The sequence below is a fragment of the Empidonax traillii genome, unplaced genomic scaffold, assembly GCF_003031625.1.
Source record: "Empidonax traillii isolate 1590-97213 ecotype Southwest subspecies unplaced genomic scaffold, ASM303162v1 scaffold415:size763157, whole genome shotgun sequence".
Classification (NCBI taxonomy): Eukaryota; Metazoa; Chordata; class Aves; order Passeriformes; family Tyrannidae; genus Empidonax; species Empidonax traillii.
In genome coordinates, this window is record NW_020955608.1 from 174,234 (window position 1) to 193,213 (window position 18,980).

The 18,980-nt window shown below is 35.1% G+C and overlaps 1 protein-coding gene across 26 annotated transcripts in view; it reads left to right on the top strand.

Annotated features, from left to right (window-relative positions):
- Positions 1-18,980, top strand: part of GPHN (gephyrin) — a 280,408-nt gene that overhangs the window by 111,381 nt on the left and 150,047 nt on the right. For all 26 annotated transcript variants that reach the window (XM_027894065.1, XM_027894070.1, XM_027894069.1 and 23 more), the window contains one exon: positions 4,957-5,014. In XM_027894065.1, the coding sequence (XP_027749866.1) occupies positions 4,957-5,014 (58 nt within the window). The remainder of the gene's footprint in view (positions 1-4,956; positions 5,015-18,980) is intronic.

Here is an 18,980-nt window from a genome sequence, read left to right on the forward strand (position 1 = left end):
TGCTCCCAAGAACAGTCTTTCTTGAATAATCTGCTTGGTTTATAAATCAGTCAAAAGGTAGAATATCCTGATGCAGATAACAAACATATATTTGTGAGATGGATCTGGAAAAAAACTGTCGAGTGGAGGATTTTGAGTTTTGCTTCCATTAAAAGATGGAGAGTTTCACTGCAAGGTTTAGTTGACAACTTGATATTGTTTAGACAGTGATCTTTTTGAAGAAAGATTAATGTTAATTAAAGTGGCATTGGAGAACTTCAGCAGTTGACAGCAGCCAAGCTGGCTACAAACTATTTTTAGAAAATTGACTTCATTGCATTTGGTATGACTCATTTATTAAGTCAATGGATGAAGCAATAGCTCAGCTTCTTATGGCAATCACTGAATAGGGAACTGTATATAAAGACTGTGTTCATATCTATGGTCAGAATTCAAATTATAAAAGCTGACCCATATTGATTCAGTCCCAGTGTGCGAGTGTCTTGAACAAGATGTAGCTATGCAATAATAATCCAGTGAGTCCATCTGAACATGCAGGGGCACAGGGGAAAATCAATCAGAAGTCCAACTTGCAATATATGGAAAGTAATGCTGTGGTAATTTTGACCTTATATCCAGAATTGATATTTTAAAAATGAGAAATTAAGTTTCTGTTTTAGATAGAGCGTGTTCTAAACAAACAGCAAACAGGTCATAAAAGGATAGCTTATTAAAATAAAGGATGGTTTGCTGTTGTAACAGAGTTGTAATTTATTTCTCTTTTAGTTTTGTCTTGAGTTTTCATTTTTTCTACCCTCCATTTGAGCACAGATCTTCCTAGTTTTCAACTTTCCTTAATTGGGATGGAGTTACTTTTCCCTCTTCAGTGATGTTCTGCTTTAATTTGTGAAATAGTAAAGCTTCCATCTGTTCCAATACAACTGTGTTGGCCTTACTTCAGTTTATTTCCAGTATTTTGCTAATTTCTTAGGTTGCTATAGAAACCTTGTTTTTCACATTCTCCTGAATCCTTTTTGTGAACTTTCTGTGAACCCATTCTAAAAAGATAAAGACACAAAGTTTCTACTATTTTTAAAATTAATAATTATGTGATATTTATTATTTCCTGATTATTTTTATGAAATTTCTATCTTACCTTTTCTGATTCTCTCCTCAAAGACCTTCACCAGTTTAGCCCATTAAAGGTGTGGTTCTTCATTATTATTGTGTCAGCTCTGATTTCTACATCTAGGAATAATTTCACTTGTCTTCTGCAAAGAGAGAATTGGGATGTCTGTATTACATCCAGGGTCTGATACAGAGGTGATGATGTCTATCAGAATTTGAATATAAGTTCCGGGACCTTTGAGATTATCTCTTACATTTACATGTAAAACATTAAAGCTAACTAGTGTTTAAAATAATTTCACTATTAAATAATGTGGCTTGCTATAGTGTGAAAATACTGCAGTTTGGGAAAGACTTTGCACATTAAGTCTTCTAGATGAAGTTTGTGACTGTCTTTTCAGTGTACTGGAAGTAGCTGGATGTAGATTTAACTTTGCTTTTGGTTGGTTGTGTGTTTTCTGAGAGAAATGCCGTTTATATTGGAGAATGCTGGATGTCGTGTTGTTCAGCTGGAGAGATGTGTAATTAAAGTCTGTAATAAAACTAAAATGTGTGAAAGATGAGTGAATCTGCACAAAAATTGTGTCTGTAGTAATCTGAGTTCTAGCTGTTCTAACATGTTCTTTGCTGCATTATATTCTAGTGTACAACACCCATAGTAATTAATGTATGCTCCCTCATGCTAGCTGGTCCTTTGCTTTTCTCATGGCAGTGCAATTCCTTCTTGAAACATTGTGACAAAAAATTTTAGTGTAAAATGTTCTGAAAAAAACAGCCTACACAGAGAGGTTGTTCACAAGGAAGTGAAAAACATGCCATGTGCAAGTCCTCTGTCAGAGTCTGTATCATCTTGTAGCTGAACTCTCCTGTGTGTAATTGTCTGGTCTCTATTCTTTATAGTGTTAGTAATCAAATCAAGGATTTACAAAATAACAAGTAAACTTCCAGACAGGCCACAAGTGATATTGACACTTAAATGCAATTCAGAGAAATACTTTAAATATAAAGTTTTCTTCAAGTTGGACATATCAATTAATGCATTGATTTTCAGTTTTCCTTGATTTAATATTTTTTCTTACCACTCATCACAATGTTTTTGTTTTTCTCAGTAACTTGTGTGTGTGACATTGTCTATTCCCTTACACTTTGAACTTACCTGATGGTGGGAGATTTGTAATAACGATGTGGTAACACCAAACTAAATGCTTTAAAATTTCTCAGAGTACTTAGGTTGAAGTAACAATGAGCTGGTGTTCATGGTCTTTGAGTGAAGAGTATGCAGCATGTTTCATAGCAGGTTCTCTTCTTCAGTTTTTTTGGCGAGTGAGTTGTACAGCATAATGGTTTTTGCATGACACTGAAGCTAATCAAGACATTTTACCAGCCAAAAAAGCATAATGTCTTTGAATTGTATCTATATGTTACTGTTCACTACTCACAGCCTACCAAACGGGCAGATTAAATCCTTTTTTTCTTATAGACACATTAATGTACAGTAAAACCAAAAATTCTAATTCTTATATATCACACTTATGACCAGTAGAAGAGTTCAGGCTGTGTTAACTGCCTCCTCCCAGAGTGTGTGACACCTTTAAACTTCTGTGAAACTCACAGCTAAACTTTATACACAAAGTCAAATGTCTTTATTATGTCCTTTACCAGTTAAATCTGGTACTATACTCTGTGGTGAATCTCTCTTTTGGAAGTTATAAGATGGAATGAAATCTAATGTTCTAAAACTATGAAATTATAGACTTCCTTAAAAACTTCATTTCAACTCTGAGGCATTTTTAAAATTGTAAATTAAGGTGTCTATGATTCTCTTTCAGCTTCAGTTTTGTTATTGTTTATGTTTGTGGTCTGGATTTTTAAGCTAAATATATCAGTGTAGGATTGTTAACATATTAAGAGAGATGTGAGCTGGAGCTATCAGTGAGAGATTTTATTTAGACAGTAACGTAACTTTTAATAAATCTTTCTCTTTCAAAAATATGTAACTGTGGACTGCAACTTAGCAGATTCAGAGTGTGTTAAACTCTTGACACAAAACTTTGCAAAAGTATTTGCATAAAGTGATGCTAACTAATGGTTTAAGCAAGCCAGATGAGTTTACTGAATCAATTATTTTGATTTTTTTTTTATATATTCCAAGAAAGTGCTTAATAGTTGTGTTGCGAGTGACCAGTAAAGAAGTCTGCCAGGTGGAATTCCCTGTTGCTGGAGTGCTGGCAGCAGAGGCTCTGTCCTCCCCTTCTGCTAGAGGGTAGAAAGTCAATGAAGTTATTTTGTGAGTACTCATAATGCATCAGGAATGGATCTGAAAGAACTCGATAAAAATTTGTATCTTATGGACCTCATTCAAATAGCAATAGGGTTGGTCATGTGCAATGTAAACATGCATTCTTGTGAGCCATCCCGTGTCATGGTTTGATGAAGTAATCCTTCATCATGATGTTCAAACCAATTTCTTGTAACTATCCCTAGAAAACCAGTTGAACAAAGGTCATGAAAAATTAAAGCCCATGTTTGTATTTGCACTGGCAAAGAAAAATTGTGGTTCTCTCCAACTTTTAAGCTCAGTTGATGACTGGCAGCAATGGAAATTGTGAAGGAGAAAGCAATTAGTTTACTAATTGTTCATGATGAATTTGAATACTGTAATATCTGAACCCTCTCTGTACCCAGAAATCATACTTCATGGTACTTGGAGCAGTGATGGACTTCATCTTCTGTCTAAAGCCCTCAGCAGTTCATTTATGAGAGTGACTTACTTATAGAGATACGGAAAGGCAGGATTTATGCAGAAAATCTTAATGTATTTTCTGTGTTACTCTCTTTTCCCCTTTTTTGGTTGACTAAATAATATGTGTGTGACTAAAAGAATTTCAAGATATGAGGAAATACATCTGTGTAGAAACACTGACAATTAGAAGGAAAAATTCCAATAATAGGAAGGATAATAGAAATACACATTTGATAGCTGCCTACTGCTTTACAATAAATAGTTTTTAATGTGATTTCCATTTCTATAGGAATCAGAAAATGAGTAGTGTTGTTGTGCAGAGCCAGCATGAGGTCATTAGTTGCAATTACATTTTTAGGTCTGAATTGTCATTATCAATGATACTGGTTCATGAAATGAAAGAAGCTGTATCTGCATGTCTCTGGGGAAAATGTAATATGTATCACCATTTATAGTATATGCTATTCATGCATCTTCTGTATGTAAACTATTCTTTACCAGGGTTTTTGCAGGATTTAGAAAAGTAATTGCAATGAGTTCAGTGTGGAACAAATCCCCCTATTTTTCTCCATCAGTGCACATCGCCACTTTTTATTACCAATCATTAACTGTGGAGACTTTTCAAACATAGAGCCTGTGTGATTCGTGAGGTCTGTACATACACATTTAATTTAAAAATTTCAATTTCTAGAATTGTATTTGGATGCTTTTAAGACTTTATAGCAACTTAGTGAAATACTGAGCACAAGGCACATCAGGGTTCAAATATTTACAGGCTTCAAATATTTAAACTCATCCATATGCCTTAGGCAACAAATAAGAAATCATAGAATGTGGTGATTGATGGCTGTTAATATAAAGAATACCATCCTGGTGGTGGTAATTCTGCTTGGTTGACCTAATTGTTGTTTCTAATGTGTTAATAACATAAAGATTTTTTGTTGGATAAAGAAGGGGTTTTTTTTTGTTCTTGATTTGGGGCTTAGTGGGCTTTGCCTCTAAATTGGTAGAAGGAATATTTGGGTTTTGGAACAAGTTATGACACCGTTAACACGTTGCATTTTCTATTACTGATTTTGAGAACATTTTTCTTCTCCTTATTTCAGATTGGGTGGGACTATATCTGCATACAAGATAGTGCCAGACGAAATAGAAGAAATCAAGGTACAGTATTATTGCTTTTCAACACCAAATTCCTTTGTTTGAACAGTTACAGAAAAGTTACATTAAAAAGCTGTGTGATTTCTTATTTTGAAGTGAATTATGGGGAAGAGAGGAAATTGTCTAAAGTAAAATTATTAGATCCATATTTAAAAATATAAAATAGAATTTTAGCAATTTCTACCAGTACAGTTTTTCTTCAGCCTAAGTTGATTTCAGCAGGATTTTTTAATGCCAGGAACTTGTGTATTTCAACATATTTCTGTTTTGTTACCAGAAAAGAGATGCAGGACTCTTCTGGTAACAAAACTCTGGTGAACATTGAGTTATATTTTCATAACAAAAAATAAACATAGTGTCCGTATGCTTTTGAGATCAAAAGCACATCTGTATTTCTCAGTAGTCTTAAGAAGGCAATGGTATGAGGTCATTGGTACTCAAAATCATTACAAGCTCTTTGATTTTGAGTAATGACAACAGTAAATATTGAAGTTTACCTCCAATGTAGTGTTCATTATAACAAAACTCACTTTAGCCAAGTCCACTCATGGAAAGTATATCAGCAATTTGTGTCAGTTTTGTTTTTCAGTAGAGTGAAAGATGGGTACAGCGTAGGAATTGGCATGGTTGTTTGACTGTTAGTAGGTCAGTCTGACATACTGCTTTGCTCACTCTGATTGCTTAACCCGTTGTGCTGTTTCATATACTCATCATCAGCTGTGCAAAGAGAATTAAGAGTAGTTTTAAAATCTTGTAAAGGGAAGTGATGGCATAATATCTGATGTAGACATGGCTCTGCAGTGTGTAAAGTGGTGAGAATTTATTCCTTCTCAACTAGAATCAAATCCACTGCAAGGAAATATGGTGTCTGCATCAAAGTTATCACACCATTGTGATCAAAATTTTTTTCTTACTTTAAGATGTGTGGACTCCCCTATCCTAAATTTTCAAAGGGAACATGATTTATTAGGATAGATCCAGTGTTCAGACTTTGGTCTTGGATACAAAGAAAGAAGGTTTTCAATATTTATTAGTGTTACTTAGTATTTCCATGATGTTCAGAGTACTGCTCCAAAACTATTTAAAAAAATGACAAAAACTCTAAACCACAGTCTTGTTCTTTTAATATAGGAAATCCAATCCCACTGATATTTTACTGATGTTGAAGATAAAGAAATCTCCTGTTTCTGGCTTAATTGTCCAAACTGAGTTCAGTGAACAAAGAAAAATGGAATGCTGAAAAATGAGAAATTATTTTACTCTTAGGAACTTAGTGCAAGATCAGTAGTCACAGGAATGTGGTTTTACCTGAACCTCCTAAGGAGACCTCTTCTGAATTTTCATGTTTTTCTTACTCAGCTGGTGTTTAGGTGCTTGAGATCCTTGGAAAAAGCAAAGGGTGGGTTACTCATTAGTCTCAGTTGTGCCAGCACATAAGTGTGGAGGAAGGATTGTATTGTTCTTAGTCAAGGCTATTTAAAGTGCTGGGGAAAAATCCCTTCCTTTACTTGTTCCTGGGAGCTGTCATGTCTTGTTCAGGTAATGGGCTTTTGATGATGTGACTTAGGTCAACCCACCTCTCACACCTTAGATGATTGAACTTCTTAAGCTGCAATACAAAAGGTGTTACTCATATGAAACGAGGCACTACTGGAAGATGCTAAGACACACTAGCAGTGAGTATAATGGACAAACATATATTGAATATGGAAAAATATTTTTTTGCATATACGTATTTTGAATGGCAGCTGAAAAACTGAGGGATTAAGTGTCCTTGCAGTAAATATAGGGGGTAGTCTTCACTTCTGAAAGATTTTCCTAGCAGATTTGAGTAGAAAAAGGAGAGAGGAGAAATAGAAGGCAAATGAGCTTAACCGAATGTTCACTCCCAGAGAGGACAAAATCTTATTCCATGCACAATAGTTCTGTTATTTTGCCTCACAACTATCCCTCCCCTATTTAAACATGAAATATTAAGGGGGTTAATTTCATGAAATATGCAAAAAGAATAGCTCCATTTTAAAAATCTAACTTGATGGGTTGCTGAATTGTATTTATAGGAATTGTAATATTCATGTTTTCTGATAGTCCTTACAAAGTAAACTGCTTGCTTAAATGGCAAAGGAGGGTACTTTATCAGACAGAGAGCAATAATTTCTATGATAAATAAAAAGAAGTCTCTTAGGTAGTGTCTGTATAAGAAAGGTGGTAGATTAACCTCTTCCACAGCTCAAAATCACTTATGAGAAAAACCCATTTTTTTTTAATTCATGTAATTACATCTTAGATAGAACATCATTGTAGGCAGAGACTGTATCTCTGAGTTTATGGAAGAGGAAAAATTCTGCAAGCCTTAATATATCTGTCAATGGGAAAGTATCATTTGAAGATTAATGAAATGCATGTTTCTAAATGTATTAGTAATTTTCAAATAACCTGTATTTTATCTGTGGGAATTTATTTGTCTGTATTGCAGTACCACACAAATTTTAACATGTGTTTATAGTGTTTCCATTCTGGAGTGTTTAGAATGTATTTATTTTTGCATATGAGTGTGATTTCACTGTGTGTATATATGTACTATGAGACTTTATGTGGTTTATGTGTCTAGAATATTGCCTGTACATATGTATACCTGTTTCCTTGAATGACTGTATATCATCAGTGTTAGGTATAACTGAAGCAGTGGATCTCGCTTGCCAAAATTCAGTAATGTGCGGCATCTTATAGGGCGTATGGATGAGGAGTATTTATGGCAGAAGTGATAGCACATACCTGAACTACCTCTCGCATCATACCAAGGTTAGGAAGAATTGTGTGTCATGTAGATAACCATGCCTAGATTTTTGTCGTAGGTACTTAGGTTCCCAAAGTGAGAACACTCAACAGGTAGCCTTATTAAGATACCATCACAGGTTTCCCTGCTGAAAACTCTTCTACCAGGTAGATATATCTTCTGTCACCTTCTATCAGAGATCTTCAGGACCAATGCTTCAGTAAGAAGGAGGAAGTTCAGAGGAGGAACACCTGAGTGAATGCCTAAATGGATGTACTACCATCTGCATTCCTGTCATTCCTCTGTACCAGTTAAAGCAATGCCCCTTCGTTTTCAGTGCGTGCTGGTTTTAAAATACTTCTGGAACTGAGGAAGACAGTAAATATGGAAATTGCAACACATTTCTGAGAAGGTGTCACTGTTTCGACTTTCTCTAGACTTCTATTCTCATCAGGGTTATTTAGTCCTGTAAGCAGGAAGCTTTTCAAACTTGCAAAAATGCATTGTCAGATTCCAGCCTTGCTCTTCACCCACTGTAGTAAGTATGTTGTGCCTAAAAGAGGTTTCACGTGGGTAGGGCCTGGTGAGCATATCAGGCAACACTGGTTTTGAAGAACATCATCTAGTTGGAAATTAAAGTAGTTGCATTTAAGAGAAAAAGAAAAGCAGCAAACTTAACATTTCTTTATTTCTAGTTAATGACATTCATGACAAAATACAGTTTTGTTTACAATATGGAGATTTTTCTCAAGAGTAAAGAGCAATTTATGACTTACTGATTAGGGACAATTTGATGGTGTGCCTGTAGATAGTTTTATGTCAGCAGTAGCATCTTACGGTAAGAAATGGTCTTTTTGATTACAGCATTCTGTCATTAGAAAGGAAGTACCTCATGTAGCGAAGGATTATTATTCTAGAGGAAGACTCAGTGAGTGAGAAGACCACTCATTAGCAGATTTCTAAAAAAATACCTGGTTTGCTAGGATTTGCAAGTCAACAGCAAAAAGGAATAAAATTGTTTCGTCTTGGGGTTTTTTACATGCTTTCCCACATGCATTTCATGTAGGCATATGCACGCATCTCATAATCTCAAGATCAGAAATTAATTTTGTAGCAAGTGTTCAGTTCATGAAAGTAATATGCAAAAGAAAGACATTGGCATTTTATTTCATGCCTATAATCTTTGTGGCATGAGACACAGTGTAGAGAACAAGGTTAAATGGTTGCCTCCTGTGGTAGTTAATTTTAAGAAATCTTATTAGAAATATTTTCTTAGTACTGATTATAAATTGTAAATTTAGATGTAAAGTAGTTCTGGAGGAAGATGGGAATTTTTTTTTGGTTGCATTGTCCACCCTTTCACACAGAGATGCACTTTATGCTTCTCAAAGAACACCTGCAATTCTTCTATAGGTACTTTTTAAATAAGAGTATGTGCATAAAGTATTAAAGGCTACATATAAGACTTACACACCTTTTCCCCTGAGTAGTGATAGGATGTCTCTTTTCTGTTTTGAAGTCTGTGTTAATAGTTTATAAAATGAAAATTATTTTCATGAATAGCTCAAATGCATTCTTCTTAGTTTGATCTTTGAGGCAACAGACTCCAGTGATAAAGATTGAAGAGTAAAAAAAGATAAAAACTATGAGAGAGAGGGAAGTAACCAGAAGGGAAGTGGGGAACACTTTGTCTTCTCAGAGGTCAGTTGCTCTAGATGACTTAGGAATTCATAAGATTTTAACTTTCCCACACAGTCATGTATCGGAACATCTTATAAACGAAGTAAGCTGATTTCACCATCAGCTGTATTTCAGAGTAAAATTGAACTCTCGGCCATCAAAAGTACATATCTTTAAAATGATTACAAATAAAATCAGTCTATTCAGAGACTTTCTCAAAATTATTTGGTTTTTTAACCTCATGGTGTCTATACCTACATAATACTGCATCCCAGAATCTTTTTGCCGGTGACAGTAGCTGATGAAACTCATGCAGCCTTTGTGTGCAGCCAAGAGACACTGGCCTTGATCCTTCAACTTATTTTCATGTTTACCAATGTGTGCCAGAAATATGTAGCAATTTGACAACAAGTGCTGGCTTGTAGTCCTATATAAAAAAAACTCCACGAATGTAAGAAAGGTACTCATCAGTACTGTGGTGGATAGTCTGTAAGAACAGGATTGTGACTCAAAATATTCAGACTTCACAAAACTGGTTTCATGTCTTGATATTGGTTGCCAGGGCAGCATTTAAATATTTTTTGCATCTTCTCTAGAATCAGCAGTGCGTTACATAAACCAGGAGATGCACTGTCATCCCAGTTTTCCATGGAGTTTCTCCTGTATCTGGTTTACTTCATCATTGTATTGATGTTCATCTGCTAAGTGTATCAGCATTGGCTGAGGATCTTCACACAAGGTGTCCCCAAGATTTATGATGGAAGGCATCAGAATTTTATGATAATACTGAGGTTATTGCTCTTTTTATCTGTTTGGATCCAGCACAAACAAAAAACAGTTTTCCCTCTCAGAATAAGAGTTTTTTGAAGAAAGTCAAACTGTTTAAAGTATATACACCCCAGTGTTTTCCTACTTCTGCATCTCAGATTATAATTACTATCTCACAGCACGAAAGGTCTTATTAATTAGCATGACATGAAAGGGTATTATCAATTGAATGTCTAGTGAGTATTAACAAGTAGCATCTCCATAGACTCTAAAGCTTACAGATACAAGTTGAAAAAGATTTAAAGGCAATTTGTGATGGTCACGTGTTATTCCATGATTAGATTGCTAGTCGTGCTGGACTGTGGGTTGATTAAAACTGAGAACTTGTCTTTTAACTCTCCTAACTTGCACTCGGAGTATGCCTGTCCAATAGACAGTTTCATTGTGCTCCTGCATCCAGGAAAAGAAAGTTTCTAGAAGCTTTTCCAAATGTCCTAACTAGTAACAAAGAATTGACACTGAGATCTCAATTTAGTGTATGAAATCCCTGATAAACTTGCAGATTTGGATCTCCTACTTGCCTCTTGGGTTTTCATGATTGAGAGTTTCTTATGGCCATGAATCCATCAAGAACAATTAAGAAGTGAAATGTGTTAAGTTGAAACATTTTTATTTCATCATATTTCCCTGCAGTTTAAGTTCACCTGATGTACATACAGATTTCTACCTGAGTTCATTTACAAGTCCTGTATTAACAGGGTCAGTCACTGACTAGTATTTTTTTCCAAGCTACATACGGCAAAAAAGTGTAAATTACATCATTTAAATGACAGAAAGAACTTTGAGTTTTTTACTTGCTGTATGAATCTGTAAATGATGTTACAGATTTTGTTTCCATGCTGGAGAGAATTAAAGGCTTGTGTGTGAAATGATTTGACAAATCATCAAAAACTTTATATAAAACAAAAAAAATTACTTTAATTGTCTCTCCATGTATATGCATTCATGCTACAAGCTAGAGATTTGCACCCCTTGCTGTATTGTTAATGTACTCTTAGCCATGCATTTGTGCTCCATTGTTTTAAATTCTTGTCAACAGCCTTATATTATATTTATATTATTTATATTATATTGTATCATATTGCTTCTAGCTGATTGTGATTTCATTATCTGTTGTGTAATGTCAGTTTTTCTTCTCATGAGTCCTTTGTTGATCTAAGTTAGTTTTGTTTCTTTGAAGACTGATTTTACCCCTTTTTCTGGAAAGCGCAGCCTGTTCTGGCTCCAGGCTTTTGGTGCCAAGCCTGGCCATGCAAGCGTGAACGAAAGTGCCAGCACACTCTCACACCAGTGTTTCGTAAACACATGAGTGTTTCATAAGACTGTCTTTTCTATTGTGGTTTTTTTTTTTTTCCCCACCTATGAAACCATTAGTAGTTGTGAGTATCAGTTTTGACTTTTGGATTTTTTCTGCTCTGATAGGTTTCAGACTGTTTTTTGCTTGAAGGACATGACTCTTCTCAATACTAAAGCTATTGCTATCTCAAGTTTTTGTATAGAAACTCCTTAGGGAGTACTCACTGAAGGGGCTTTTCATCTGTTTCTCTCATCTTCCATGGATGATGCAATTACAGACTCTCGACCAGAAAAAAATCTTTACAAAAGAATGTAAAATGAGAGATGGCTGAAGTGTCTATCACTGTTCCCTGATTATTGGACAACAGGATTCAGCTTTGCCCTTGTACATGTTTCCAGGCATTTGATGCGATTTCTTTTAGGTCCAGGCAGTTGCTGACATTACCAGTATTACAGATATACTCTATTCTTCTCTGCTTTGCTGCTTCTTTACTGTTTTGAGAGATGTGGGTGATGAAAACCATGTAACTGAGGGGGGAAGCTGAGTATCTGCTCTTTTTGGCATCTGGCACTGAAGAAGCCAATTGACTTTTCTTTCTTTGGAAGAGGCGTGGGGGTGGCCCAAATTTCTTTAGATCTGTTAGTGATCTAACTGATCTTTATTAGGACTGCTGAGTGTATCAAGAGCATTCCTCTGCTTTCCTGGCAAAGGCATCAAATGCCTAGACTCTCTGGATGAAAAAGTATACGCACTAACTTTCCCTATGAAAATAGGAATTATCACTTCTTGTTTTCCTGCTGTCTTCCATCTTATGTTTCATGGGCTTTGTGGCCTCAGAGACTTAATGGCTCTAGAAATGGCAGATGAGACCACCTCACCAAGCTGCCTTACTCTTACAAGCTGTCTTGAATATAGGTGATGCTGAAACATTGTTATTAATTCCTGTTCTAATGTGAGAAGAATTTAAACAAATGCATTTTATATTTTATTGTGTAATTTAGTCTTATGAACATATAGAGGTTTAGCTTGTGTTGTGCAGATCATGGAATAGTGCAGCATGGAGAAGGGCAGGAAGATAGTCCCTCCATTTAAGTTGAAATGCCATGCTAATGATAGTATCATTTTAGTAATGCTGTTATTTACTTTCCAAAGCAAACAAAATGGTTCTGTAGTTCCCCCACAAAGAGAGAAGAAAAATAACTGAAAGCTAATTTACAAGACAGACCTGTATATTGCTCATCATTCAAGCGTTACTGATTACCTTGCATTTAAAAGGAGATAACGTGTTTCAGATTTTTCATTACCACGATCCTGTTTGTCTAGTCAGTCTTTCTTCATTAAATGCATTAGAAATAGGATTTGAAATCCCTTCTTGTTTTCCATCATAAAAAATATCTCTGCCTATGTCCATAGTAACCAATTTTGTCTTAACTTCCTCCTGTATTTTTCATTTTCCATTTGTGCTAACTACCATATCTCTGTACCAGCCAGCACCTGAAACCCAGTTAGTTCTTGGGCATCTTCTGACCAGCTCTAACACAGACTTCTTTACTTTTCATCTGACCCCGCATACTGGGAAATGTTTTCAGTGCCTTTTTGTTCTCACTGGAAAAGCCACTTCTTAAATACAATGTCACTTAGACTGAATGAGAGGTGGAAACATAGCTCAGCTTCATTAAGCAGCAAATAGCTTTTGGCAAGTATATAAGTAAATCAAGTTTATATAAAAGCCCTAATAATTTTCCATGTGACCTGTTACATTAAGTTTTGTTTGGTTATATTTAGCCTATAAGAATGTTTTCTGATGATTCTTTTTTAGGATCTATGAAGGAAATTTAATGTTGTCCTATAATACATGATAATGTCATAGTTGGTTAAGGGCTTGACTGAGTTTGAGATCTACAGTATGATCTTTTCTTTTAGTAAATATATTTCTGAAAGTTCTCTTTTTTGTGATTGTCACAATAGGTGAATGCTGGTCCTGTATATATAGGAAAAAAGGAGATCAAGTTTTCTTGGGTTTGTTTATACTTTTAAAAAACCCGAACCCTTCAGGTTCTATGTGCTGGTCCTTTGTATATAGGGAAAAAGGAGATAAGTTGTGTTGTTGTTTGGAGGTTTTTTGTTTGTTTGTCTGTCTTTGATTTTTTAAAAATAACATTCAGGTTTTACAACTATTCACTGGTAATGTGTTAATGAATTATAAAAATTATTATTTGTAGAGAAATTACATATTAGTGCAAATAAGGACATCGAAATGCTAATTGGTTGACAAACCATGTGATGAAATTCAGGGAAGGTTAATGTTAAGTGATGTGTATAGGAGTCAGAAAAATCCCCAATTTGCAAAAAAAATGAAGTACCTAATTAGGCTACTGTGATCCAGGAATGATCCTGAGAAGTGTGCTGAAGTGGTTACTATTAGCTCAGTCTGCAGGAGCAGCTGAAGGGGTGGGAGGGTGGGAGTGGGGGAAAGACTGAGGAATTGTTAGGAAAGGAACCAAGACCAGAATGTTAAACCTTTGCTGTTATGTATGAGCCTCTGGTGCCAAACCATATACAATGGCATGTGAAGGGCTGATCTCCTAATTACAAAATGACACAGTAGGACTGAAAAAGATTCAGAGTCAGATTATAAAAATTATCTAATTTATAGAACAACTTGTGTATGAGGAACACATCGAGATTGAGACAGAAACGTCCACAAGTAGCACATTTGGTTGCATTTCAGCAACATTCTTACTTATTTCTACTGCACTTTTAAAATTACCTCTCATGCTTAATTTATGCAAATTGTAAGACTGCCTGAAAGCAGGCATCAAAGTTTTGATTATATGTCTTCCATTGGTTGATAATGTACTGATTGAAAAAAAGAACACACAGAACACAGCAATCATGTCTCTATCAGAAACCAGCTTAATACACTGTATTTTTCTGAAAAAGATTTGTAACTGATAGACTGCAGATAATTCCACTAGAGAAGAGTAGTTTATTTTGCTTTCATAGTATGTTTTCTAATTCCTTTTTAATGTTGTGTTTTAATGGCTTGATTGGAAACCACAGTAGTAAGACACCAAAAACTACACAAGCCTTCTTGTGATATGCAAACTTGCAAACTGTACTAATAAAGTGATACTTAGTACTTCACTGTGTGATTACACCTAATTAAATTTCTCTGATGATAAATAGTTTCTTGTGGTACCCTAATCCTATTAGTGACTGTCATACATAAGGGCCACTGTCTAAAACAGAATATGAATGACATGTTTTTAACAGAAAACCATCCAAAAACCTCCTTCAAGAAGACATAAAGGAATGGTGTAAAATAGTATTGACATGTTGAACCATGTGGCTAGAGGCGTTTTATTTGCTCAGATGCTTTCTCTTATCAGATGCACAAGATTGGTCTAGATGAGGTTTCGTGCTGATGGCCTGTATCTGAGCACAGATGTGAAATGGAAAGTTTTGAGTGGATTCCATGTTTTATTGAGTATGTTGGTTAAGCGGCTCTTTTCATCTCTGACAGTGCACAGAGCTGGAATGTTGTCTTAAGTGATGTCCTAAAGGCTTCCACAAATGCGTGTCTTCTAGCTAAACAAAATCAGAGCAAAGTGTGTAGAGACAAATGTAAAAATGCCTGCCTTAGTCCTAACCACCACATCCCTGGTGCCAAGAACTGAATTATCTTGAGTCATGTCTGTGTTACCAAGTCATTAAAAGCAATAAAATGCATCTATCTATAAAGTAAATCATGTGGTGCTGGACATACAGCATCCACATTGTATGTACTTTAGTATGCTTTGTTTCAAACTGCTTCTAGCATTATTCTGTGTGCCTCTTAACAGCTGGAGTGGATTACATGTGCTGCATGTCCATTTTCCAAATAAGTTTTGTCTGAAAGAATTCCTGTTCATATGCTCAAAGGCTACTTTGCAATATGAACCAAAGTCTGGGAAGCAGAGAGCTATTAAAAGTGCAGTGCTGTTTTGAACTAACAGGCTATGGTAGATGTGTCCCAAGCTTCCAGCACACGTATTCTTATAATACAATATATCAAGGTTACAAATGTGAAATTAATAATATAGTTCCATCATTAGCAGTGAAACACTGTTGTCTGAGCTAAGTAATTAAAAAGTGTCCAGCCCTCCTGGCAGACTATTAAAAGGGGAAAAAAAAAGTTATCTAGACCACTGGTCTAGATGAAGGAAACCAGAACTGATGCCGCCAGGTAAGAAGAAAGACATGAGAGCAGGGTGCATCCGGGGTGGAAGCATCAAATTCCTAAGGAAGTGGGGTTGATATGGACATATTATCTCAGAGAGCTATGATTGTTACAAAAACCAGCTTTTTTTGCGGTTGTGTGTGGAGACAACACTGGTTATGTATTTGACTGGACAACAGTAATATTTATCTTTGAATGCAGGATTATGTATTTTGCCAAATGGAGTGTTTTGATAGTGCAATACATGTAATGTAATTTTTTGTGACAGAAGTCACAATATTTGCTCTCCTGGATCATCTTCAGCTCCTTATGGAAGCATTTCTTAGCATGCATCTACCTAGGCAAGGAAAACAATTCTTTTCAAATAAATATAGATGTAAGGTTAATCTTCGATGTCTCTCCTTTTCATTTCTCCTGTGGTTTTGATATGTTCTTTTTCTGCATTCCTCCATGATAAAATAACTAACGATATTATTTACTGTAATTCTGTGCTTTTCAATTATTGTAAGATTTCAGAAATTCTGTGACTTAGTTGTCCTCAAGTATACATATAGGGGAGACAATACCATTGAATCGTCAGTTTACTAAGGGTGGAGTGGTTGCGGAGTTTTACTTTTTCAAATACATTCTTATAAAACATGTACACAAAGATTTCCAGGATTGTTCTGTCAGAAACGTTTGTGTTCAATTTCAGCTGCATCATCATTATGTCAAGATTAGGTGGAACGCTAAGATTGCAAAGGTAACACATATATTCACTTTCCCCATTTCTGCATAGAATGACATTTTTGTTTTCTCTTATTATTTATAACCTGCTTTGTTATTGTTGTTATGCTCCATCAAAATACCCTTGATTTTAAAATTTCAAATACTGTAATATTTTCACTGTGTTGCTTCAGTAGCATGACATAAACCTCACTATTAGACTGATCCCCTGTGGAATTTTTTACTGCTCAGTCCTGTCATTTTAAAGGGTTCTTCTGCATTCTTACCATTTTGGTAGTTGAACATAATTTAAAATGTGTGAGAATTACCTAAGATTTATCATTCTGGAATATGAAACTAAGTATCTAAGGATATCTTATGAAGATAAGAGCTTAACATCAAAATGTTTTAAAATTCTTGTTCTTCTTTGATAAAGCAGAAAATAACCCTTCTTTATGTATTTGGAGCAAGGAATGTGTTCTATATTTTTAAATGTATTTCTAGGGAATAAATGCTATATAAAACAGGCAGTGTGTAAAAATAAAGCTGACTGTCATTTGGGACACTGAAGCTAACACTTGAGTTTTGCAGAGTATCTTGAGGCTCTAAATGACAGCACACAATTATCCTCAGGCTGTTTTGAAGGAAAGATGACTAAAATCAGGGAACTGTAAAGAACTGCTTTACATACAAAAGCTTCAAATGCCTCTAAGTATTGTTCCAAACTGTGAATGCTTCTGTTGGTGAGAAGTAAAAAGGGATGGTTGTGTTTCAAAAATAAAACAAAAATAGTATTTCTGTATTATGCTCTAAGTGTAATTATAAAGCTTTTACATACATGATACTCTTACTTAGTTGACTTCTGAGAGACCCAGCAAAAGAAATAAGAAATCAAAGCTCACAGATAGTGGAAAATTATCTATTTTCTTAGGATGAAATCTTTTCTGCAGACCTAACTATGGAAAGTGCTTGCAACAAGCATTCTGACCTTTCAGCCAATTGTTGATATACATGCATGAAGCTTATTCATAATGACACAGTTCCCTACATTTGCCCTTCTGTTTTAATTCAAACAACTGAGCTACACCTCATGTATTTTGATACCTGGGCACTTCTACATTTTTTATATTTAAATGTCTTATATTAAAGAGCATACAGATTTAATATAATATTTGTGTATGCGTTTTCAGAATATTTTGGATTTCAGTATTTTATTGCACAATTTTAATATCTTAAACTGTTTAAAAAACAATCCTATATTTGGACAAATAGTATTTTTGCAGAGTCATAGTATTGCAACAGCAAAAACTGAGCTAATTATGTTGTAATTCATCTAACACCGTGGCAATCTCATAATATACAAACGGAAAAAAAAGGGGATTTCCTCTCTGATGGAATAAACAGTGAGTTTCAGACTAGCTTTTATCAAAAAGATTTTTAAATTTACTCTGCTAGATCTCTACCTATGAAAACAATACTAGACATATTTGAGCACTTATATTGCCTTCTGAGGATGGCTAAATAATAGGGAAAGAAAACCAGAGGAAATACTCTGTCCTTTTGAATATTGAATGCATTTTGAATATGTATGAAACATGAAATTAACATGTGATCAGCTATCTTCAAATTTTATCCCTTTTTGTTGTCTTAAATTAAGAATCTGTCCTGTCATAGAATCCTTTAGTTTGGAAAAGACATTTATGATAATCGTGTCCAAGTGAAAATCTAACACCACTGCCAAATGCACCACTAAACCATGTCCCCAAGTGCCACATCTACATGTCTTTTAAATACCATCGGGGATAGTGACTCTGCCACTTCCCTTGGCAGCCTGTTCCAATGCTTGATAACCCTGTTGGTGAAGAATTTTTTCCTAATATCTGATCTAAACCCCCCCAGCGCAACTTGAGGCTGTTTCCTCTTGTCCAATTTATTTATTATTTATTCCTTGTTACTTGCAAAAAGCAACCAAACCCCACCTCACTACATCCTCCTTTCAGGTACTTGTAGGGAACGATAAGGCTACCCCTGAACCTCCTGTATCTGCAGGGAACTGAAGGTAACATCCAAAGTACAGAGTTGCAAAAGAATGAAACATTTTCCTATCAGACCTCAGTCAAGCACTGAAATGTATCCAAAGAACAGAGATTACTGATGAAATTTTTTCTGTAAGTAGGTCAGTGAGAAATTTAATATCTCTCTACAAAAGCATCATTATAATAGAAGGAGCCTAAAAGCATGAAGCATGTTTATTTTGTTAGCCTGCAATTATTTCCTGAGCAAAATAGTATTCTTTTATCGTTACTGTAAATTAGGATGGCCAGATGTTAACTTGCTAATTAACACCTTCAATCGAGTATGTTTAATTGAAGTGGTAGTCTATTTTCCTGTGCCTTAGTTTTATCATGGTTATTATTAGTTTTACATGAAATTCTTATTTCCCAAATTTCAGAAATATGGA